This window comes from Pungitius pungitius, chromosome 13 (genome assembly GCF_949316345.1).
Source record: "Pungitius pungitius chromosome 13, fPunPun2.1, whole genome shotgun sequence".
NCBI lineage: Eukaryota > Metazoa > Chordata > Actinopteri > Perciformes > Gasterosteidae > Pungitius > Pungitius pungitius.
In genome coordinates, this window is record NC_084912.1 from 9,005,649 (window position 1) to 9,029,624 (window position 23,976).

The window sequence follows — 23,976 nt, forward strand, 5'->3', positions numbered from 1 at the left end:
GAGGGACCGCCACGTACACAGTCGTCCTGATGGGACAATGAATAAAACAACAACTGGAGTCAGTGTCATTAACAACCTCGTCCAGCCCCCAGACACTCCCCAACACTAAGATTTGTCTAAAGTTCAACATTTCAGGCAAATGAGTACATGTAAGAGAAGAAAAAAAAGGAGGGACAGAGGTTGAACAAGCATTGCAAAGGTTTTCCTCATGTTAGGGGGAGGGTCCACCCACCCAAAAAGGGAATTTGTTTGGGGAAGGGGAAAGGGAGGGAGGAGGCTCGTTGGATCCCTTTTCCTGTTGTGTTTCCACTTATTACTTTCTCTTGTCAGAGAGCCTTCTCCATGTCAAATCAGATTAGTTTCAGGCACTCACGAGTTTGAATAAGTGACCGTACACGGACAGTACATGACCAAGAAACACATTTCTGTGTTCCTGTGTTTTGTTCATGTGGTATTCACGTTGAGTTTTTTGGGGGAAAAGGCCATTCCAGAGTCAAATTGATACCAGACACCAGCTCAACGCGAACCGCAGACACAGAAAGTGGTTGGTGTGTATGTGTAAGTTGGACTGCTATGAAAGAGGAAGATGAAGTCATGGCTTGAAAATGTATCAACAGAGCTTTTGTGTTGTAGCTGTTATCCATGTGTGCGTGCCGTCCTGCCTCTTAAGATGTAAACAGAGAGGGTGAAGCAATTCGAGCAAATTCTCACTCTGTATACGGTGAATTTAACAAAACGGAGCTGATAAACAACATTGTCTACGGGCAAACATTGTGATAAAATTTGAAAGGGAATACCCACCATCTCCAAGGCTGATTTATTGTCTAGTAATTTATTTATATGGTTGAAAATATAGTAGCACAAAAGAACGTGTGTCTAATCTGGAACGTGGGGATATTTCGAACCGAATAGTCGAACCGTATGTCGGTTAATGATTATTATGTTTGATGACATCCACATATAAAAGGTTAGTACTACGTGTGACTCATTGGGTGGCACACCTGGAGGACAGCCTTGGACGAAGAAGGACATTAGTATACAAAGTAAACTGTAACTGAATCTGATAACATGAGCTTCTGCACTAATGAGATCATAGCATCTATTAGCTAAGTCTTAATAGGTTTTGCATAATACTGCAGTTCCTTTATTAACAGGGATGTACACTAAAGCTGTCTATACCCTAAGAAGACATCCCAATTCATCGGATGATTTCACGCCAATGAAAGTAAGCATCATTTTTTATCCATAACTGTTATTGTAATGTGGATATATTAGGTTCCTGTTAAATTCATTTAGAAGAGAGTAGACAAATAAATTCAACTGGATTTCAACTAAATGCATGAGAGAGACCGCTCATCGTTGACACAGAACTGCAATCCTGTCTAATGTGTATGAGTATTGAACTTGAAATATAGAAGAATAGAAAGAGACAGAATATTACTCTATAGCTCTATAGTATAGCTTACCGGATTCTTTTATAAGACGTAAGTTTGGTGATGTAACTGCGTGTAACGTGACTCCAATAAACCTCGGTCAGGTGTTCATCATCCCAAGTTTGATATTTTTCCTAGTCATTCAGATGACTCAACGAACCTGGCTTTTGAATCAACCCCTGGATATTTACCTTGATGGGATCAAAGGTTTGTTTCATGCTTCGCCGTGTCGTAACATGTTCCTGGGTTGCATAGTTTACAACACATAGTTGTAATGCCACGTGAGTCCCGAGGACTGGAAACAATGTACTTTTGTTGTTTTTTAACAAGATTGACAAAACAAATGTTCATGATAGAAAATAATTGAACAATTAAGTATTGTATCCAAGTGATATTTAAAATGATATGTCTATTCTGACATTGCATCGTATTATACAGACGTTATGTCACTGCCCCAATTATTGTTGAGTCGATCCACACCTTCCTAAGACACCTCCTAGGTTCACTGACTGGTTTTATATGAATGAAAATGAAGATACTAACATCACTCAAAACTCATGAACATTAATTACAAAGAGTTTAAATGAAGTAAAGACACTTGTATGTCCTATTTCTCAAACTAATTTAATAAGAGATTTAATTTGAAAACATGATCAATTAGCTCATTTAGATTTATTGACAAACTATTTTGGATTAAGCAAACTCGCAATGTACAACATAAAGTAAAGGATGTCATTTTCACCACATTATGTTGTACTGTAAAAAAATGTATAAGTCACCAACACGGTTCTTCCCCAATCAGACCATTTGTATTTTGTGTGATTATTGAAGCATCTCCACACAGAGAATGAACTCTCAAAAGACAACTTCTGCTTTTCCATATTATTTTTTCAGCACTTAAAGACCCACAGAAAGATAATATAAGATTAATATAAATATGTCACCAATATGGTGCAGTGGAAATTAGTGCATAGTGTCCCAGTGAGAGACTCCCCTAACACATGGCAACTTGAAACCATTCTGTTCTAATAGCAGCTGCAGCACTGATCCGTCCTGTTTCGTTGTATTAAAAACACAATAATTTGACATTTTGAAATGGATTGTGTACCTGTGTATTGTATTTTATTACACCTTTTCCTGAATCAAAATACAGGTGAACAATAACAGATGTAAATATTCATCATTCCGCACTGTGTGATACTGTGAAGGCATTTCCCTGAGCATTTACTTTATCAGGATTGTTTGATTGGAGATTTACATAAAAAGTAGAAAAGGTTAAAAAATGTTGACTTATTCTGTACTTCAATAATCAAAAATAAAATAAACAATGACATATCAGTATAATTGCTAATGATCACTTTTGAGGTATCGGTTTTGTTATTTGTCATGATTGTACAGCACTGATTCACATGGTATTTCTGGCTATTGCGATAAGAGTGCGGACCTTGCTCACATCTGCCACCTTCAGACCGTACTCTGGTGCTGAGAAAGAAGCTCCCATTGTCACAGACGTGTTCCTGCACATTGAAAAACATACACAGACGACAACAACAAAAAGGTTTGTGTTGGAGCCATTCTGAATACTGCAATGGGATGGCGCTGTTTTTGCCACCAGCCTATTTAACACCAGGGCTAATTAGTGCAGGTGTGGCGCACAGCGAGGCAGATAACTTTTGACCGTGAGGCACGGCGGATTGTGAACCGAATTGTTTGTTTTTCTTTTCGTTATATAAATAAATGGATTGACATATCCGACGTTAAGTTAAGAAGTTTGAAAGTAAGTTATTTTTAGTTTAAGACACAAACAGCACGCCGGAAACCACGAGTACAAAACAACTTAAATGTGCGCCAACAATTAGTCAAAAGTTTGGCTCAGTATGAGAAAAAGACCGATCAAGTTTAGACGGCACGATCCTTGTGCTGTTTGAGCACCTTGTCTTCGACGGCGATCCGCTGAATGGAAACGCTGGCGCGTGCTTTGGATATAGCGTTAGTCGTATACTACGGGCGCAACGCGTCTCACATTGGACAGTGGAGCAAATCACGCAGCCACGGGCGGAGATCGGCGACCGGTAGCGGGGATCGGCGGCGGAGGTCGTTGACGGACAGCGGTGATTGGTAGCGGATGTCGGTGAAAGTACGCTGGAGCCTCACAGTGGATAGTGAGGCAGTCCGAACTCTGTCACGACGGAGGTTGGTGACCGTTCTCACATTGGTCAGTGAGGATTGGACACTACGTCACCAAGTGAAGAAAAGTTGGTTGGACCTGGAACGAGCCGCGAGGTATGAGCAGTTAAACACACACGAGTAGGAAGGAATGAAGCAGAGCTGCCTGCAGTTATTAAAGTGTAAACGGCAAGACTGACGAGAACACAATGGATGGACATTTGGTTTATCGACATTGACATTTTCCAACAAGGACTTGAAATAAGAGACATTTGGGTTTGCAAGAAATGAAAATGTTAATGGTTTGTTTTTTATTCTGATGCTCGTTTTTCATGATATTGTGAAATATTGCTGTTTTCTGGGTGGTTGACTGGAAAACAAGGTAAAATGGATGAAGATCATCAAGGTACTGAGGTAACAAATGTGTCAGCTGACTTACAAAAGGTTAATGAGGATGAAGCCTCCGTGAAAAAAAGGTCTGTAAAATTGACACAAAAAGTACTGCTTTCCAAACTAGGTGGCTTAGAGACACTAAGAAAATCCAAGTTAAGTAAAGCTGCCAATATAAAACAAACTATTCAAGGGTTAATGTGTCAGTCTGGTTATGAAGCTGAAATAAAAGGTAGCTTCAGCAAATATCAAGCTTTGATTAAAGACGCAAAAGTTGCACATAACCAACTGCTTGAGTTGCTACCCGTAGATGAAAAGGAAAGGCATGAAACCTGGTTCAAAGCAAAGCTGTTAAGTGTGAACGAATTTTGCCATTGCGTAGAAAATCGTTTTAAGAGTGCAAATAATGGTACTACTGAAACCGTTGCCCTTGAGGATGATATAGAGCCAACGGATAGTGTATCAAATGTTGGTACATCATCATGCACTAAAAGCCGTACCAGTGAAAGATCAAGTCGATCAAGCAAAGCTGCATTGGAAGTTGCGCAAGCAAAAGCCAGGAAAGCTGCACTCATAGCACGTGCAGCAGCGTTAAAAAAGAAACATGAATTGGAACGGGAGGTGGAATCAATAAGGAAAAAACTGGAACAGGTGGAAATGGATGCTGAGATTGAAGCCTCAGATGCAGAATTGGCAGTACTGCAAACATTTTCAGATCAGGATGGTATGGAGTCGTACTTTGAGAAGCAAAAATCAAAAGAAAGCCCTAACATTTCTGAGGCGAAGTTTGAAAAATCTACAAGATTGATGAGTAATAAAGGTTTATCTACTGCTAATGTTGCACATGCAGTTGATGACAATTCTACACAACAGATTCTGCAAAGGCAAAATGAAATATCCGAGCTGCTCTTACAACAACACAAAGCAAGCCAACTGCCGCCTAGACAACTACCTGTTTTCGAAGGTGACCCATTGAAGTTCAAAATGTTCATGCAAGCTTTCAAGCATTCTGTGGAGGAGAAAGCTGCATCTAAAGGGGATTGCATGTACTTTTTGGAAAGGTACACCAGGGGGCGTCCTCACGACCTTGTGCAAAGCTGTTTACATATGAGTGCGGAGAGAGGTTTTGAAACAGCTAAAGCTCTCCTACGGGAACACTTCGGCAATGAAACAAAGATTACAGCAGCATATATGGAAAAGGTTCTCAACTGGCCTGTGGTGAAGCCTGAAGGTGTTTTGTTTCTACAGGACTATGCATTATTTCTACGTGGATGCTATAATGCAATGTCAGATTTGGAGGACATGAAAGAGCTGGACTTGCCGGCTAACCTCAAAATTATTGTTTCAAAACTTCCTTTTAAATTAAGGGAAAAATTTAGAAGTTCTGCTTGCGGTATTCGGGAGCGACAACTCCGCAAACCTAACTTTAAAGACGTTGTACACTTTGTGGAATATGAAGTAAAAATCTTGTCTGATCCTATTTTTGGTGATATTCAAACTACTGAAAGAGAGAGGCAGGTTAAAAGGGATGTGTATACAGCCAAGTCTAGGTCGAAGCAAGGTAACTTTGCTACAAACGTCTGTGCTGTTAGCAACGTGCAACGCAGGGACACACAGGAAGGTAAACACAGGGAGAGCAACATCGGCATCAATTGTTTATTCTGTTTGCAAGATCACAGTCTGGATGAATGTCAACGACTTGCAAAAAATAAACATCGTGAAAAGATCAACTTCTTAAAGGAAAAAGGAGTATGTTTTGGGTGTCTCAACATTGGGCATTTGAGCAAAAATTGCGATAAGCGGAAAACCTGTGCAAAATGCAAACAGAGCCATCCAACAGCTTTACACATTCACGTCAAACAAGTGGACAAATCGATGAACAGCAGTGGCATCTATCCCAAGGAACCTAAACCAGCTGTAAACCATACGCTTGTGTCAGCTCAGACATTTGGGAGCCAGACCGGGGCCGGTCGTAGTGGAATGCTCTCCATCCTGCCAGTTCAGGTAAAAGCACAAAAGGGCAACAAGGTCATTCAGACTTATGCTTTTCTGGACAATGGCTCGACATCCACATTCTGCTCTGAAGCTCTTATGCGTAGACTTAATCTTACTGGAACAAAGTCCAAAATAGGTTTGTTAACGATGAGCCCAAAGACATCAGTGTCAACATACATTGTGAATGGACTTGAAGTAGCTAGCCTTAATGGAACAAGGTACTACAGTCTTCCAAATGTTTACACACAGAAAAAGATGCCAGTTGACACAGCAAACATCATGAAACCAGAGGACATATCACAGTGGCCTTACCTTGATCACATTGAAATCCCTGAAATTGATGCTACCGTGGAGTTATTAATAGGTACTAATGCTTCAAAGTTGCTAGAACCATGGGAAATTGTGAATAGCCAAGGTGAGGGTCCTTTTGCTGTTAAAACCCTATTAGGGTGGGTGATCAATGGCTTAGGAAAGGATTCTAAAGACAATAGGAACGGCATTGGCTATCCTTCTGTTTCTGTAAACAGATTATCTGTAGAATCACTTCAGCTGTTATTGGAGAAGCAGTACCAAAGTGACTTCAATGAGAAAATCGCCGACGACAATGAAGAAATGTCAAGGCAAGAGGCAAGATTCATTAAAATAATGGATCAATCTGTAAAGTTAAAGGACGGACATTACAGTTTAAAGCTGCCATTTAAAGCCCAAGAGGTAACTCTGCCAAACAACCGTTGTATTGCTCAACAGCGCCTCATTGGACTAAGAAGGAAAATGGAAAGAAATGAGAAATTCCACCAAGAATACACAAGCTTTCTTGAAAATGTCATCAGCAGTGGCTATGCAGAAATGGTACCACAGGATGAGTTGCGTTGTGGAGAAGATAACCTGTTCTATATACCTCATCATGGCGTATATCACCCAAGGAAGGGCAAGTTGCGAGTTGTCTTCGACTGTGGAGCTAAGTTTAAAGGAACTTCTTTGAACGAACAACTTCTGCAGGGTCCGAACCTTACAAGTTCCTTAATAGGAGTGTTTCTACGATTCAGACAAGAACCAGTTGCTTTTATGTCTGATGTGAAGTCTATGTTCTATCAAGTTAGAGTGGCCGATGAAGACAAAGACTTTCTAAGGTTCCTGTGGTGGCCTAATGGAGATCTGCACAAGCAAGTTGAAGAATATAGAATGACTGTACATCTCTTTGGAGCAGTGTCGTCGCCTAGTTGTGCATGTTATGCTCTAAGGAAGACAGCAGACGACAGTCGGAATGGATTTTCGGATGAAGTGATTGACACGGTATATAAAAATTTCTATGTGGACGATTGTCTGAAAAGCTCACCGTCTGCGCAGAAAGCAGTACAGATTGTCCAGGACCTGACTGAACTTTGCCAGAAAGGAGGGTTTCATCTTACACAGTGGATAAGTAGCAGTCGCAAAGTCCTTGAAACAATTCCTGAGAAAGAACATTCTCAAAGTGTGAGTGAACTAAATTTGGACATAGACGAACTTCCGGTGGAAAGAGCACTGGGGCTACATTGGTGTCTGGAAAATGACAAGTTTAACTTCCATGTAAACTGCAAGGAACGGATGCAAACACGGCGAGGGATCTTATCAGTCACTAGTGCAGTGTACGATCCCTTAGGGTACGTTGCGCCAGTCCTTCTTCCAGCCAAGCACATATTACAAGAGTTGTGCAAAAGGAACTATGGCTGGGATGAAGAAGTTCCACAAATCTTAAAACAGCAGTGGATAAAGTGGTTAACTGACCTGAAAGAGATCTCAGAGTTCCGAGTGAGTAGGTGCTTGAAACCACATGACTTTGGAACACCAGTCCACGCCCAGTTGCATCACTTTGCCGATGCCAGCGAAAGGGGATATGGTACGGTAACTTACCTAAGGTTGCAGAACAAAGCAGGTCATGTTCATATTTCCTTTCTTCTTGGAAAGTCCAGAGTAACACCTCTTAAACCCGTAACCATTCCTCGTTTGGAACTCACTGCTGCCGTTTTGGCTGTTCGAGTGGACAGGATGGTAAAATCAGAGTTACAGCTTTCTTTGTCAGAATCCTGTTTCTGGACTGATAGTACTACAGTCTTAAAGTACATCAGCAATGAAAACAAAAGGTTTCGAACATTTGTGGCCAACAGAGTAGCCATCATTAGGGAATCTTCAGAGCCAGCGCAGTGGCGCTATGTTCACACAAAACAAAATCCTGCAGATGACGCATCTAGAGGACTGACAGTCCATAAGCTTTTGAACAGCAAAACATGGCTATCGGGTCCGGAATTCCTGTGGAGAGCAAGAGAAACATGGTTACAGTACGAAGTGGAGTCCACATTGGAGGAGGAGGATCCAGAGGTCAAAGTGGAAATCTCCACAAACGCAATAACCATTCAAGAGGATAATGCAACCAGCCAACTCATCACCTATTTCTCTGACTGGAAAAGGTTGAAAGTCGCAGTTGCATGGTTGCTGTTGGTCAAAGGGACTCTATTGGAGTTGAGTCAAAGAAGGAAGCAACTGGTGAAAGATGGAATGGCTAATCTTGATGTTGACAGAAAAATGTTGGAAGCCAGAAAGTCATTGAAACGAGAAGGTGTATCAACGGAGGATCTATTAGCAGCAGAAAATGCTATCCTTCAGTTCTGTCAGAGGGAAAGATTTGACACTGAGATTTGTGCACTAAAGACAGGAAAACCTGTTAAAGGGTGTAGCCCTATCTACAAGCTGAATCCTGTCTTAGAGGAAGGACTGGTAAGAGTTGGTGGAAGATTGTCCAGGACTGCAATGCCCGAAGAGAGCAAACATCCAGTCATCCTGTGTAAAGATCAGCACATCTCCATGTTAATTCTTAAACATATTCATGAACAGACAAGACACGGTGGGAGAAATTACATCCTTTCCAAATTGAGAGAAAGGTTCTGGGTAACTCATGCCAATGCAGCGGCAAGGAAAATCTTGTCAAGTTGTCCTTTTTGCAGACGTCACCAAGGAAAATTGTGTGACCAAAAAATGTCGGATCTCCCCAACGAGAGGATTACTCCAGACTTGCCTCCATTTACTAATGTGGGAGTGGACTATTTTGGGCCTATTGAAGTAAAACAAGGACGTTCTTATGTGAAACGTTATGGGGTTATCTTTACATGCATGGCCAGCAGGGCAATTCATTTAGAAGTGGCACACTCGTTAGACACAGACTCCTGCATCAGTGCTATTCGTCGATTCATATGCCGGAGAGGACCCGTGGCACACTTTCGCTCAGACAATGGCACAAATTTCACCGGTGCAGAAAAGGAACTAAAAAGAGCAATTGCAGAATTAAACCACAGATCAATTGAGAAGGCTTTAATTCATGACAATATCAAGTGGACGTTCAACCCACCTGCAGCTTCCCATCATGGCGGTGCTTGGGAAAGCATGATCAGACTGGTCAGGAAGGTCTTGGTATCTGTTTTACATCTACAGACTCTAACTGATGAAACGTTAGTCACAGTCTTATGCGAAGCCGAAGCAATCTTGAATGACCGACCAATTACGAGAGTTTCAGAGGATCCTAATGATTTAGAGCCACTAACACCTAATCATCTTCTTACTTTGAAAAGAAAACCAGTTTTGCCTCCAGGTCTGTTTGATCAAAAGGACCAGTACGTAAGACGAAGATGGAAACAGGCTCAATATCTTTCAGATTTGTTCTGGAAAAGGTGGACGAAAGAGTATCTTGCAACGCTACAGGAAAGACAAAAGTGGAACAAAACACAACGTAATCTTTTGGAAGGAGATATTGTTTTGATTGCAGATGCTACAGCACCACGAAATTCTTGGATGATTGGAAGGATTATTAAAGCCTTTCCAGACAAATCAGGCATAGTTAGATCTGTGCAAATCAAAACCAAAACAAATGTAATTGAAAGGCCAGTGACAAAATTAGGACTATTGGTAGAGCAGTCAATGTAAAAGTAAAACAAACGCACCAAAAGAGGGTCAATTTGTTTGTTTGTTTATTATTTTTGTTTGCAAACGTAAGTTTCGTTGTATGAATGTCTCCATACATGAATTGTTTATAATTGTCATGTCTTGAAGTGTCATGAACAATTAGGGGCCGGTTGTGTTGGAGCCATTCTGAATACTGCAATGGGATGGCGCTGTTTTTGCCACCAGCCTATTTAACACCAGGGCTAATTAGTGCAGGTGTGGCGCACAGCGAGGCAGATAACTTTTGACCGTGAGGCACGGCGGATTGTGAACCGAATTGTTTGTTTTTCTTTTCGTTATATAAATAAATGGATTGACATATCCGACGTTAAGTTAAGAAGTTTGAAAGTAAGTTATTTTTAGTTTAAGACACAAACAGCACGCCGGAAACCACGAGTACAAAACAACTTAAATGTGCGCCAACAGTTTGTCTTCAAGTTGTATTCCTTATAGTTCAGGAAACCTTTTCATGTAATAAATGGTGGGAAAACTCATTCATACCTGAACTTCATGGCGGAATCCCTGCTGGAACGGGCTGAGCAGTGAAACTCTTGAGCCCCCGTGCCCTCCAGAATCCTCTGCAGGTTCCTGTCAGTGATTCCTCCTCCTGTTTGAAAAAACAAAAAAAGCAATAACAAAAAACACAAACAGATTTTACAGGGAAAATGCAAAAGGTACTAACCTGGCATGATGGCAATCCTTCCTTTAGACTGTTGAGTGGAAGGAAAGTGGGACAGAAGAAATGCATAAATGAAAGAGATACAAGCTTCTCGGCGTGTGTCTCTCATGTGTGTATATGTCATTTATACACACCTGATCAATGAGCTGTTTAATGACAGGGAGTCCCTCCAAAGCAGAGTTCTCACAGCCACTTGTCAGAAGACGCTGGAACCCTAACGATACCAGAGTCTCCAGGGCAGCCATTGGGTCATGCACCATGTCAAAAGCTGCAGAAGAATCAATAAGAGTTTAAAAACATCAGCTCAAAAGTCTTTGGAGACACTGATAAATCACTCGAAAGGGCTTTGGCATTGCTTTTTAAAAAGCTTTCAATCTAAACTGGACTTGGGAGTGTTACCTCGGTGGAAGGTGACAGGCAAATGTTGAGCAGCAGCTGGTAAGCAGAAAATGACAATCAGAAAAATACAACAAGCGTCAGTTGCGGTATAAAACATTCTGAATATTTTTACCTACTTTCCGATACACCAACTACGGCCAGTTGTTCATTCAAATTCTCTATTAGACTAAATCATTCCCGGTACTTCATATTGTGTTTTGTGAGGCATTTCCATTAAAAGGATTATTTCCACAATACATTTCTCTTTCTCACTTGCATTTTGTTTTTCTTGAATATTTTTCACTGTAACACGAGTCAAGCAAAATTAGTGACAAATTATTGGATGCATCAGGATGATATCAACTACATAAAATGAATTGTATTTTGTCCTTGTTTGGCCATTTTTTTCCTATGTAAACTGGAGGTCAAAAGAATCTCAGCGACACTTAAGGTATAAAAAATAATTTAGCTTCTCAGAGTCGTGGTCACCCTGAAAGGTATGTGAAGTTGTGCGAGAAACACCCACTTTGCTTCTTTGGGTGGCTTTCGATGGTGGACTGGCATCTGGTGAGTGAGAATCTCCTTATTTTTTCGTTTAGCGCCTCGCCTTCCCTGAGACGAGGAGGTGCACGGGCCTTACCCAGAAACTCCATACAGCGCTCAGCGTCAACCCGCCCATCCTCAGTCAGGGCGCCCAGGACTAGTCCGTCGGCCCCGTGCCTCTTCATCAGCTCTATGTCCTTCTTCATCACCTCCACTTCCTGGTCGGAGTACAGGAAGTCCCCCCCACGAGGCCGTACCATCACGTAGACCGGAATTTTGACACACTGCTTCACTACATGCAGCAGACCTGAGACAAAAGAAAGAAGCTTTGGGTGATTCTCCTTGTGTGTCTTGAGTTTAGAGTTACGTGGGATGGTATTTTGAGAAATAAACTGAACTGACCCTGACTTGGAGTGAGTCCACCCTCCAGAAGACTAGAACACAGTTCAAGTCGACCTGCACCTGTAAAGATAAACCATGATCAGGCCGCCCCTTTGTATCTTTATGGTCTGTGACCTTTAAGGACTTTAAAAAAAAACGCAAGACCATTTAATAGTAGCAGTGGGTACAGGCAAGATACATTTTATTGTTTTGACTGCAACTATTTACGAATGCATGTATTACCTCTTCGGGAAGTAAAGTGAGTTAATTAGGCAAATGCACCATAGAGTTCACTACTACACATTACCTCCTTGTTCAGCATTGACAGCAGACTCCACCGAGTCCACACACGCCTCCATCAAAAACCCTCCCATGCTGACAGCCTGGACAGTGGGACAGACAGAGATTAATCGTTTTTGGATCTGTTAAAACAGGCAAAAAAGTACACAATCCTTGAGCTAAAAGAAAATAAAAGACACCCACAACAACTAACGTTATCAGTTAAATTCCACTTCCTATCGATCGATGTTGTTTGGGTGACGGACTTTAGCCAAAACAACGGTTCAGCGTTTTCCGGTGAGTTGAATTTCTAGCACAGGGTGTAGCGGGTGAACGGTGCTGCGCTGGTAATACTGCACTGTTGGACTAGAAGGAGGAAGTTGACCGCCCATGGGGGATACGCTAAGACACAAAACATGCAGCAACGACTTGGAAGTCCCGTCTGTCGATAATAACATTTAGAAAATATTTATTTGAACATATTCTTGTGCATGTGTGTTGGGTATTCTGTTTCTAATCCAAAAAAATAAAAACATAAAATCGTGATCTTCTTTTTCGTCAGCTTTCGTTGTGACGTCAGCAGGTCAGAGTTGAACAGTTGGTTAGGAAACATGCTTTTGTAACGTAACCAACCAATAACATCCAGCTCCGGCTAACGTTGCAGCTTCCCCCTCGGCTTCACCTTTCAATGCAGCACCAGTCCACCGCCTACTGACCGCTAGACCTTACAACATGTTACTTTCATCATTACGTACAAGCATCTTTTGCAGTTGCAGAAGTGCTGGGAAAGGCTTTCAACAAAGCGCCGTGAGTATAAAGCTAACGCTACATGCTAATATTGCCGACCGAGGATCGACTGAGAGGTCAGACACTGCACTGATTGCAATATGTCTGACACGATATGTCACGATATGTCAGACATATTTGACGTTAGGGTTGTTTTTATTGTTAGTGTAGCGGTAGGTTAGCTCTGGCGTTGGAAGTTACCCGGCCAGTTGATAACGTAGCTTACGTTAACGTTACCTAAAAATATACGTGAATGTCCCTCATCCAAACTCCAACAATTCTGACGTAACGTTGACGTTTAACGTTAAGTGAACTGGCACATTCACTTATGGCAGGCCTTGAAAATAGAGCAATATTATGAATTTTGCTAACGATAGATCTAAAACGTATTGTCACTTGCAATTTCCAATACGTGAAATCTGTATTAAACCAACCAAATGTGTTCCAGAAAACATTTGATTGTCCATGTTAATCATGTGTGACATGTGGCCATTCAAATATCGCACCCTTTATGTATTTGCTATCTCCGTCCAATAGCCTGAGAATCAAGACGCCTCTTTAGGGGTGTCCATTCTTCAGAGAAGACATCACGTTTTAGCTCATCTCAGACTTGTTGGACAGGGGCAAGCTGCATAACACTGATCTGGAGAAACAGGGAGCTCAAACCACTTAAACCAAGCAAGCACACCTTTGCTAAAGATAATTTCTCCACTGTAGTAACAAGACATCTTTTTTTTTTCATTCATAACATCAGCGGCGTCCCCAGCTACGACAATGGCTCGTGAAGAGAGGGCAGAGCACCGTCACAGTAGAGGCGGGGGCCTCCTCCGCCCCGGCAGCCGTCCCAAACGCAGCCACAAATCGCATCCTGGGCCGCTGGTTACTCGGCTGCAGTGGGCTGGTGGTTGGGGCTGTTGTCCTGGGTGGTGTCACAAGGTAAAGGGGTTTGAAAGTGTTTAATAAATGGTCTCCCTTTGCGTTGAAGTGCCTGTTGTTATGTACTTGCCTTTGTTTCAATCAGGCTAACAGAATCTGGGCTTTCGATGGTGGACTGGCATCTGGTGAGAGAGATGAGGCCACCTCAGTCAAAAGCAGAGTGGGAGGCTGAGTTTTCCAAGTACCAACAGTTTCCTGAATTCAAAATGTAAGGTCCATTTCTGTTTGCCTCGTCAAGACACTTTAATCAAGACAGTTTGATGGCACCATATCACTAATTATTTTTAAATTTACATGTCTTGATTCACTAATGCGTGGAAACTACATTTCAATCTGCAAAGCTTTGAAATGTAACGAGCAGTGGTTCTAAACACAGGCCTCTATTTTATTTTGGTAAGAGCACGGCGTTTCCAAATAATTAGTTGCAAGAAACTCTGTGACACGTTGTAAACAAAAGTATTAATTGGGTCCTTAGTTTTGAAGTTAAAAGGGATCCTAAATTCTCAAACTTGTTGGGGAGCCTCTTCATGTTCTGGGTCTGCCTCTGGTTCGATGCGATTTGGTTGAGTGTATCTGGCTCATTAGCATTAAGACCACAAACGGGTTGTTTTGAGCAGCTGTTTTACGCAGGCTGAAAAGGATGTCAATAATGATTCTTGTGTTATCTGGACCAAAATAGGTTTTAGCCATTTCATTAGGACCACATATCCACATCAACTAAAAAAGGGCACAATATGGCTTATTTAAGTTATCTGTTCTGTCATTGTTTTTTTCCAGAATGAACCATGACATGACTCTGCCAGAGTTTAAGTTCATCTTCTACATGGAGTGGGGTCATCGTATGTGGGGAAGGCTGGTTGGACTTGCGTACGTCCTCCCCACCGTTTACTTCTGGAGGAAAGGATACTTCACTCGCTCCATGAAGGGAAAAGTGCTTGGGCTTTGTGGATTTGTTTTCTTCCAGGTAGGACTCAATGCAGCTGCTTAAATGATTGTAGGATGTTACTCCTTTCTGTACCTCACTCTTATTGTTGGCATATCTTTAGCATGTCAGAATATGCTTCGTAGTCAACTTGTATGCGTATCAAAACAACATTCATCATTTTGTGTGCGTGGGACATCTTAGGGCCTTTTGGGGTGGTACATGGTAAAAAGCGGTCTTGAGGATAAGCCGGAGTCACATGACGTCCCGCGGGTCAGCCAGTACCGTCTGAGTGCTCACCTTGGCTCCGCCCTGTTGCTGTACTGCGCCAGTCTGTGGACAGGACTCACCATGCTGCTCCCCGCACACAAGGTACAGAGGCAGGCTCTTGCCTAAAGGACCACCTTTTTGATGAAATCGGTCAAAATCTTAACCAAAATGTACTTAACTTCGATCTGCTTGAGCAAATATCCACCAGTTTGTCAATTTTTGTTCTTCTTCTTTGCACCTCTTTTACAGCTTGCAGAAACCCAACGCATCGCGCAGCTCCGGAGGTTTGCTAAGGGTACTGGTGGACTCGTCTTCCTCACTGCCCTTTCAGGTGCTTGTCAATGCCATGTCATAAAATAACATCAAGTATATAGTAATAGAAATGCTTTCAGTTTCAAGACTACTTGTGGATGCGAGTAGATGCTTAACTAGTTGCCACATTTGAATCTAAGGTAGTACAGAGATATACATCATTTTGCTCCTGTATATCTAATATAAAGTTGCAGACTGTAATATAAATAAATGTAGTTTTTTGTGTGTGTGCATATTTGTAAACATAAAAAAATGCTTTTACATAGGTGCCTTTGTTGCTGGTTTGGATGCTGGTCTGGTGTACAACTCCTTCCCTAAAATGGGAGAGCGGTGGATCCCGGATGATCTGCTGGCGTTCTCTCCAGCCCTCAAGAATGTCTTTGAAAATCCCACGACTGTGCAATTTGACCACAGAATTCTAGTGTGTTTTTATTTATAAAGAAAAAAAAAACTTTAGACATTTGTATTCCATTCAGTAATTTGAGGGGCAGCTGAAGGTTGTTGATGATATGCTGTGTTTACTTTTTCCCAGGGGATCTCTTCTATGACTGCAATTACAGGCCTGTATCTGTTCTCGCGGAGGATGATGCTGCCCAGGAGGGCTAAGATTGCCATCAGCCTCCTCACAGCCATGGCCTATGGACAGGTAGACTGCCATCATGCCAGGAGCATAAAAACTCCATCCATTACTCCTCGGTGTAACAGCTCCCTGTGTTTGTGCTCCTCAGGTTGTCCTCGGTATCAGCACCTTGTTGCTGTATGTGCCCACTCCACTGGCAGCAGTTCACCAGTCTGGATCAGTAGCTCTTCTTTCACTGGCTATTTGGGTTCTGGCAGAGCTCCGAAAGATGCCCAAGTAAATGCCTACTGCTTTATAGACAAAGCCAATCCCTACCAGCCACACCTCAAGCCTCTAAGAGCCAGCTGTCTCATTATGATGAAGGTCTTCAGAAAAATGTAAAAATGTTTTAACATTCGACTACTATGCATAATTACATAGAAGCATCTCTCCTGTAGTGCTGCAATTTAGTCCTCATGTGGCGACATTGAAGTATTTCAGGACTCTGTTATTAAAGCAGTGCTGTGAGTGTTGATAATTACAAGAATACATCAAGGCTGTCAATGGAGAACAGTCTGAAGCATGTTATCATCAGAAGAGGACACGCTAATGGGATGTGTTTTGTTTAGCAAGGGATCAAACACACATAGAAAAGACAGGTACATTTAAGTTTCAATCCTGCTTTAATAAGTGTGTGAATATGCGGGTTATAAATTTGGGTTACAGCTAACCAAAATATCTTGACTTTGTCATTTTGAAGGGGTGGCTCTCCTATTGCCTTGTGTGTATGTGACCATCCACAGCCTGTTAGTTGAATCCAATGTGGCTGCTGGGATTAGTGTAAAATAATGTATATTTAAGTTATAAACTATTTCTTGCTGACCTGATGAATAACGTAACAATATTGTAATTCTTTCTTTGAGGAATTGTAAGGCTAAAAGCACTGTCCTTTAATAAATTTTATATACCAGTTCTCATTCAATTCCAGTCCATTTTGCATAGTAACTGTGAATTTTATTGTCTCTGTACAAAATATACACTTTATTTAGCTAACTAGAAAGTCAGTACAACAGGTTAGTAGGATTTCAACACACAGTACATGCGGGTATAGACAGGTTTTTACTTGTGGTCAGGAATAGAAGATAAAAAAAACTTGGCAAGGAACAATCAGAGCCAAAACACTTTTTACCCAGAGAAAAAAAAAGAAAAGGCATAACAGAAAATATCAGGATTGGAAGTGCATATTTTCATCAGGGCTTTAATGCACCCTGTACTGTGCTCTGAGAGGATTTAGAGGTGGAATGAGTGGAGCACTGCTGTTGGGTGGTGGAGAACATTATTGCAATTGTCAGCCTGTGTGCATTTAAAAGATTTTACTTGCACCATTGTAGTTAGAAAAATGCTTTTTTTACGTTTTTAATTTTATGTTTATTTAGGACAAATTTACTCTGACCGTAGGATATCTTTATTTAAATTAACAAATTCTTCAAATATCGGGATTTGCAACATAAAACTACACTTCAGTTTGGTCAATGTGTAGGTGATCCCTATCGTCACTTTGCTCAAGGATATCCTCCTATCTCTGATTGCCCCTTGCCCGACATACTACACAGCATCTCCCCCTCTCTCACCCACAGGTGGGTTAAATATCTTCACTCAGAGTGGCTCTATGTACCTCTTTATTTTTAAGTTCTCTTTGGTGTTACAGAGAGGGGGAGAATACTGCATTAGGGGGGCATAAAAAAACTCAATTAAACCATGTCTTTCTCACAAACAGTGCACTCACACACACAAAGCCTCTTTAAATTGAATGATCCTAATTAAATGGGACCACGGTTTTCATTTCTTAAGTGGTAGAACCTGCTACAGCCACAGGACATTTCCAATTACAATAATCTATTACATTAAATCTAATACATTTCCCTTGAATGTACATTGATGGACTAGTACGACTGTGTTGAGAGAAGCACAAATGGTCAAAACAGCTCCTCAACCATTATTGCAGTCCCTTCTTTTTAATGCTGAATATCACTCGGTTGGAAAATGCTTGAAAATGTACAACAGTCAATAGACACCTACAGCTAGGACTGTAATAGTTTGGCTCGGAATCATTCTACCAATATCCCATGAATGGAGGTTGGTGTTTTACCATTAGACTCTTACACAAGTAAGTTGGATAACAACTAATTTTGTTACACACGCACACACACACATACACAAAGGGTGAGGCACCTGTGAATGACTAGGAACAGCGGACACACAAACATGTTGGAGTATCTCTGTAAATACATAATTGGATATTAGTGACATCATCATGCGATATTGTAATCTGTTCCGGATGGAAAACAACATGATTGAACATCTGTAAAAATCACTTGGATCTTCAATTATTCAGCTGTTTGAGCCGTTTCCTTAGAAAGTGTCTTTCTTGTTCTTGTCCACAAGAGGGTGGTAAATTAATATTTGAATGACCACCAGCAGTCTAGCGTCTCCTGGGAGGCGTTACCCACATTCTCTTAGAGTCAGGATCAGATTCACAAATCCAGATATCTGGCATCACAGGAAATATTGATTTCAGATGAAGGTTTGGAGGCAGCTACCTCCCTCTGATGTCAGCTATTACAAGCTGGGACAGTTCCTCCATCCATAGTAGTAATAAATAAAAGCTCAAATTAAACCGGTGGGGGATCTGGCGTGTGACATGTGAGCCCGTCGCTGAGCCTTTTGGGTAAAAGTGAGGCTCTGCGTGATGAGGACACGGCTCGGGGGGAACTCTTTTGTCGCTTAGGAGAAACGTCACTGAGGTTCCAGGAAACGCAAGATGGCCTCATGGTACCCTGAAGGCTCACAGCTCTCAACCAACATTCAACCACAAGCCTGCGGTACAGAAAACGCACACGCACACACACACGCACACGGACACACACACACACACACACACACACACACACCTTCACAAACTCTTTTCAATCCAGAGTCCTTATAGACAAAAAGCCCCAGTCCCTGGTGCCAGCGAACTCTCTGGTCCAGATCCCTAGATGACGTTGTCAAACAGCTGCATGGACTGCATGATGTTCTCATCCTGGACAGAGATGAGGGGTTTGGATAAGGTGTCATTATCGTCTCATGTTTTATCCCAAGGATTCAAAATATGGGAAAGTGAGAATTAAATGTTTGTTGAACCAGGTGCAAAAATCTACCCGGGTCACTTGATGAACCTTTACACAAACAAAAGGCATTAAGTCAAATTATGAATTTACAAAAGTTATTTGGTGCCAGACACCAAAAATCCTTCCAGTCTTTATAACAAGCTAGGTTCATCTGCTCGTGGCTCCAACTGCTTACTCAATGCAAAGACAAGGAATTAGAGTCAAACTTCTCATCTAATTCTATGCGAGAATGCAAATAAACAAAGCAATATTAATCTTGATTTCCACCCCACCTTTTTGCATGACTCAATGAACTCTTCTATAGTGACAACCCCGTCTTTATTCCGGTCCATTTTCTGAAAGAAAAAGGCAGCAGTCTTACACACTAAGAAATGCTTACAATTTTGTACAGAACTTCTAACAATACATCTTCTAACTGATCACAATCATAAATGACTAAAGATGGTTGACCTGGAAGAAGCTCTCCACGTGTTCCCTCGGAATATCGTCCTGCATAGTGGGGTATGTGTACTTCCCCATCATGTCATAGATGGACTTCATGATGTCAAACATCTCCTGGAAAGTGGGGGGCAAAATACTATTTAGGGGGTAGACATTGTTGGCACAAAGTAAAAACAATACTTAAAAGTTGGTAACAGGGAGCCTCCACATAAGGAAAATACTGAGGACATTACATACAGAAACCATCACAGCAAGTCATTGTGTGTGTGTGTGTGTGTGTGTGTGTGTGTTACCTCTTTGGTGATACAGCCATCTTTGTTCAGGTCATAGAGGTTGAATGCCCAGTTTAACCTGTCATTAACGGTCCCTCTCAAGATGATAGACAAGCCAAATACAAAGTCCTGAGATAGAAGGGGAACCATTAAGTATTGTTTTGGCTTTGACTCTGAACACAGTAAATGCAGTCAAATCTTCATCAAAGCAATTCTCTGTGGGCATTTTAGCACGAGAAAGTCATGGTGGCAGATTTAACTGGAAAACACATTCAGTCATATTTCTAAAATGCTGGTATAAGAATAGTGCTTACCTCGAAACTAATTGAGCCGTTCTTGTTAGTGTCGAAGGCTTCAAACAGGAAATGTGCATACATACTTGAATCTGCAAAAGTAAAGACTTACAGTAAACCTCGAAACATGAATTAGCAAAAAATATACGAATCATTTCAGATACAACTTGAGGCTAGTGGTTAACATTTAATCAACCTACATTTTTATGAAAAGAAAAATTGCCCCCCCTCGTTGCAGCGCATAGGTTCAGCAGAGAACATTTATAATGAGCTCATTGTGCTAATTTTATCACAATGACAAAAAGCTCCATGTGTATGTCCACATGATAAATGCTGTTATCTGAAAACATTGTGAAGATAGAAGGAATGGTGTAATTAAAGCATTATGGACACAGTTGGGTCTCTTCCGGTTCAGCAGTACAATTTGAAAACTCACCTCCCTGTGGAAAGAACTGGGAGTAAATGGTCTTAAAATTCTCCTCATTCACCACACCACAGGGGCACTCCTAGGACACAAATGTGAAATTAGTTCCCACCTACAATAATGTATATAGTATCTTAACTCCAATAATGGCGTATCTAGAGCCAGACTTCTTTGGTTCGTTCTTATTTGTTGCAGTCGGCCTCGTCACTCCCTTCTGCAGCCCGACCTACATTTTTGAAGCCCCTGTAGAGGACTTGCAGCTCCTTCTTGGTGAACTTAGTCTGCTCCTCCAGCTTGTCCATGCTTTCTGGGCGATGGCACACGGTGGATAACTCAAAGTCATCTTCCACGCTGTCTGTGTGAGGGAAAGACACACTAATAAATGGGCGTTTATCAGCACTGCACCGACCTCCAGGGAAGCTGTGACGAGGCCCACACATTCTAATTAACTCATTGAGCTGATATTGAGCCAATCCTACAGTGTAAGTTGTACAAAGGAACTAAATAGCATTCCTTATTCAAAAAAATGTTCATCATTATCTCGCATTTCTTGTATGAAAACACATGATTAGGTACAGTGGAGAGAGGAACACAGAGAAGGTGAGAAGAGGGTTAACATGATGAAAATAGTAAAGAAGTGGCATCATAAAAGCTTTGGAGAGCCATCCATTAACAAATATTCATCATTCAAGCTGTTTCTCCCAGAAATACCTAATAACTCTGCATACACACACACACACACACACACACACACACACACACACACAGACGTTGAGTGTGTTCCTGTGAGACTGTATGTTAACACCAAATGTATCGCCGGCTTTAGGTAAAACGACTGCATCCAAAGTCCAGAAATCAGAGTTGTTGGGAGAAAGTAGGAATGTATAGAGAGTGAAGGAGCACTTGCTTTCACTGATTGAGGGGGGGGCCTCGGGCTTGCAGCATGGCAGCAGCTTGAGGAAACGCTGCTTTATGGTTTTTTTGGTTTGGCTGGTAGTATTACCTGTAATCACCAACCATAGCACAAAAGGTTAAACAAACACACGCCAGCTCTGCAAATTGAGTTCACACACACGCGCACACATGCCTGTAATAACCGTTACCACACTCCATGCAACGGGCAGATGCAACCACAGACGGATCCATGCCGTTTAGACAAGTTGGAGCTCAGCGACTCAGCTATGGGAGACCATAAAATACCGCTAAAACACAATTAAAACTCTAAATCCCAATCAAGCGGAGGACATACGTTGCACTTTAGAATACAATTTGACAGACAGTTGTACCGCAAAACCAACCCCTGCCCATCAGTCAAACACCAAACCAGCTCATCTCAAATCACACTTCAAGAGGCCTGTATCGACATGTTTCACAGAGTGGTGATGAAAATCTCATCGGGGAAGTAAAACACATTCACACACAAGAACCCTTGTTCTTACTCTTGCTTAGTTTCCATGGTAACAGTCCCCTCGACTCTTTTAGCAGGACCCAAGCAGTCTGAGGGAGGAAGACCATGATGGGGTGAAAAATAATAGAACCAACAGCCCCTGTACAGAGAGTCTGGCCCCGGCGAGGCGTCACCCTGTGGAGCCGGAGGGACTCACCCACGGCTCGGCAGCCACAACCGCAAGAACACATTGCCCGGTGGGTACTAAGTTATTACAACCAACCTAGGGAATTTCATCTTCTAACTCCCTGTTGTTTCAATGCATACTAGAGTTGAACAAATGCATTGCTTGATACGGAAGTTGTTTGTACCGACAGAACGCCGGTTGGAAACAAGTAGGTTACTGCGCTCATCACACCATCGAAGGAACATGCGATCACTTTGTTTTCCAGCCTTTAGAGTTCAAATTGTCTTTTGAGTGGCCCCTGACAATGAGACCACATTCTTTGATCATCACCTAAGTAGAAAGGAATAGTGTATTCCTCATCAGCCAGGGAAAAAAGCCATCTGGATTAAGACTTGTTGTTCCAGGTCTGAACCGTCTTATTTAAATGCACTTATTGAAAGTGGCTTCGGATTAAAGCGTCAGTTGAATGAAAAATGTAAATGTGAAATGTAGATTTTCTTACCCAGCACAACCTGTAGTGATTATGCAATCAAGTGTTCAATAGTTTCCCTCAGGGTTCACTGACAACCCATCACAGCTCTTAAGGAAAAACAGCTCTATTATTAGCTGGATGGCAACACTTTTTTTGCCAATATCCAGCAACTTTTGAAGAAGCTCTGTGTCTCATAAACTCAAGAGATCTGAGGATCACAAAGCAGAGAAACTGTCAACTAAAGTGAAGGCAGCAAACATGTTACAGTGAAACAATCGACTGTAGATCCAACATTGAACCTTTCAGCTCTCTCTAGGCCCCGTGGATGATGAGAGATGTGGCACTGCAACCTTAACAACTGTTCCGTTTTTTTTTTACAAATATTGGGCTAAAATTAGAACTGATCCTGCTGGTTCTGTTGAATCTTTGTGTGTGTGCAGCTGTAATTGAGGCCTAGGATCTTTACCTGATGTTATTCATTTCTTCCCACTTCTCTTACCCATCTTGGATGTTACCAAACTGCATTTAGTTAAAATTACACATTCATCAATTTGAGGGACTGAAGAGGCCAAAACTAAACAAATGTTGGAAATCTATACAGCACGAGTAGACAATCTGGCTTGTATGGTCCAACATATGGCTCAAGAAGACATTTGATCCTACAATTCTCATATTGCATTTTTGTCAGCATCCATAACTTTGGGCCGACATTGAGATACCGTCTGGACATGGATTCTTCATTCAAATGTTTTTTTTAAATGTTTACCTCTGTGTCATAAATGATCAGGTTTACCGTTCTACAGAATAAGGTATACACCATATATTTCAGCCTCAGACAAAGCAAACAAACAAACACACCCATACGCCTAAACACACACACACACACACACACACACAGGGGAACAAATAGGTATGACAAACATGACAGCTATTTAGAGAATAATTTAGGCCATGTTAAATCCTAACACGAATGTAAACACTCCTCTTTACAGTGTTTTGCCTCCTTATGTCCCTTCACCAGATTAATCATTTTGATTTCTCACTCTGCGCCCCTCCTCCGCTCTCTTACCATTGCCCTTACCTGCCGTGGAAAGGTCGATAAGCCCCAGGAAGTGCATCAGTTTGAGGGAGCTGCAGACCACCAGGAGGATGCCCACGGTCTGCAGCCCCTCCACCTCCCACTTCTCTTTGAGGAACAGATGCATCCTTTGCTCCTTCTTCTCTCTCCACGTTTCTGTCAACCAAAATCTTCCTCTTGCCCCGGGGCAACCACTCCCCCGCCCCCCTCCACCCCCACTTCCCCCTCAGCGCCAACCAGGAATGCACCCTCTC

General features: G+C 41.9%; 3 protein-coding genes across 7 annotated transcripts in view; 1 reads left to right on the forward strand and 2 right to left on the reverse strand.

The window, feature by feature from the left end:
• Window positions 1-1,777: 1,777 nt before the first annotated feature.
• On the reverse strand, window positions 1,778-12,616 carry cutc (cutC copper transporter homolog (E. coli)). Its single transcript, XM_062566559.1, has 8 exons — window positions 12,242-12,616; window positions 11,956-12,015; window positions 11,651-11,860; window positions 11,032-11,067; window positions 10,767-10,900; window positions 10,636-10,663; window positions 10,455-10,560; window positions 1,778-2,950 (listed from the first exon to the last, which is right to left on the reverse strand). Exons 1-8 carry the CDS (start codon window positions 12,306-12,308, stop codon window positions 2,839-2,841), a joined length of 753 nt encoding a protein of 250 aa, XP_062422543.1. The 5' UTR covers window positions 12,309-12,616; the 3' UTR covers window positions 1,778-2,838.
• A 153-nt stretch (window positions 12,617-12,769) lies between these two features.
• On the forward strand, window positions 12,770-16,975 carry LOC119214314 (cytochrome c oxidase assembly protein COX15 homolog). Its single transcript, XM_037466002.2, has 9 exons — window positions 12,770-13,020; window positions 13,754-13,935; window positions 14,021-14,143; window positions 14,713-14,899; window positions 15,062-15,229; window positions 15,377-15,458; window positions 15,706-15,860; window positions 15,972-16,085; window positions 16,168-16,975. Exons 1-9 carry the CDS (start codon window positions 12,946-12,948, stop codon window positions 16,297-16,299), a joined length of 1,218 nt encoding a protein of 405 aa, XP_037321899.1. The 5' UTR covers window positions 12,770-12,945; the 3' UTR covers window positions 16,300-16,975.
• An 11-nt stretch (window positions 16,976-16,986) lies between these two features.
• LOC119214315 (Kv channel-interacting protein 2) overlaps window positions 16,987-23,976 on the reverse strand; it is a 60,680-nt gene continuing 53,690 nt past the window's right edge. For 2 of the 5 annotated variants that reach the window (XM_037466009.2, XM_037466008.2), the window contains exons 2-8: window positions 20,829-20,953; window positions 20,611-20,680; window positions 20,196-20,266; window positions 19,903-20,010; window positions 19,619-19,723; window positions 19,441-19,503; window positions 16,987-19,080 (exon numbers count right to left, since the gene is read on the reverse strand). In XM_037466009.2, the coding sequence (XP_037321906.1) occupies window positions 19,033-19,080; window positions 19,441-19,503; window positions 19,619-19,723; window positions 19,903-20,010; window positions 20,196-20,266; window positions 20,611-20,680; window positions 20,829-20,953 (590 nt within the window). In that variant the 3' untranslated portion in view covers window positions 16,987-19,032. Of the gene's footprint in view, window positions 19,081-19,440; window positions 19,504-19,618; window positions 19,724-19,902; window positions 20,011-20,195; window positions 20,267-20,610; window positions 20,681-20,828; window positions 20,954-21,505; window positions 21,602-23,713; window positions 23,930-23,976 lie in introns of those variants that run through there. The other 3 variants (XM_037466003.2, XM_037466004.2, XM_037466005.2) reach the window with 3 other exon arrangements.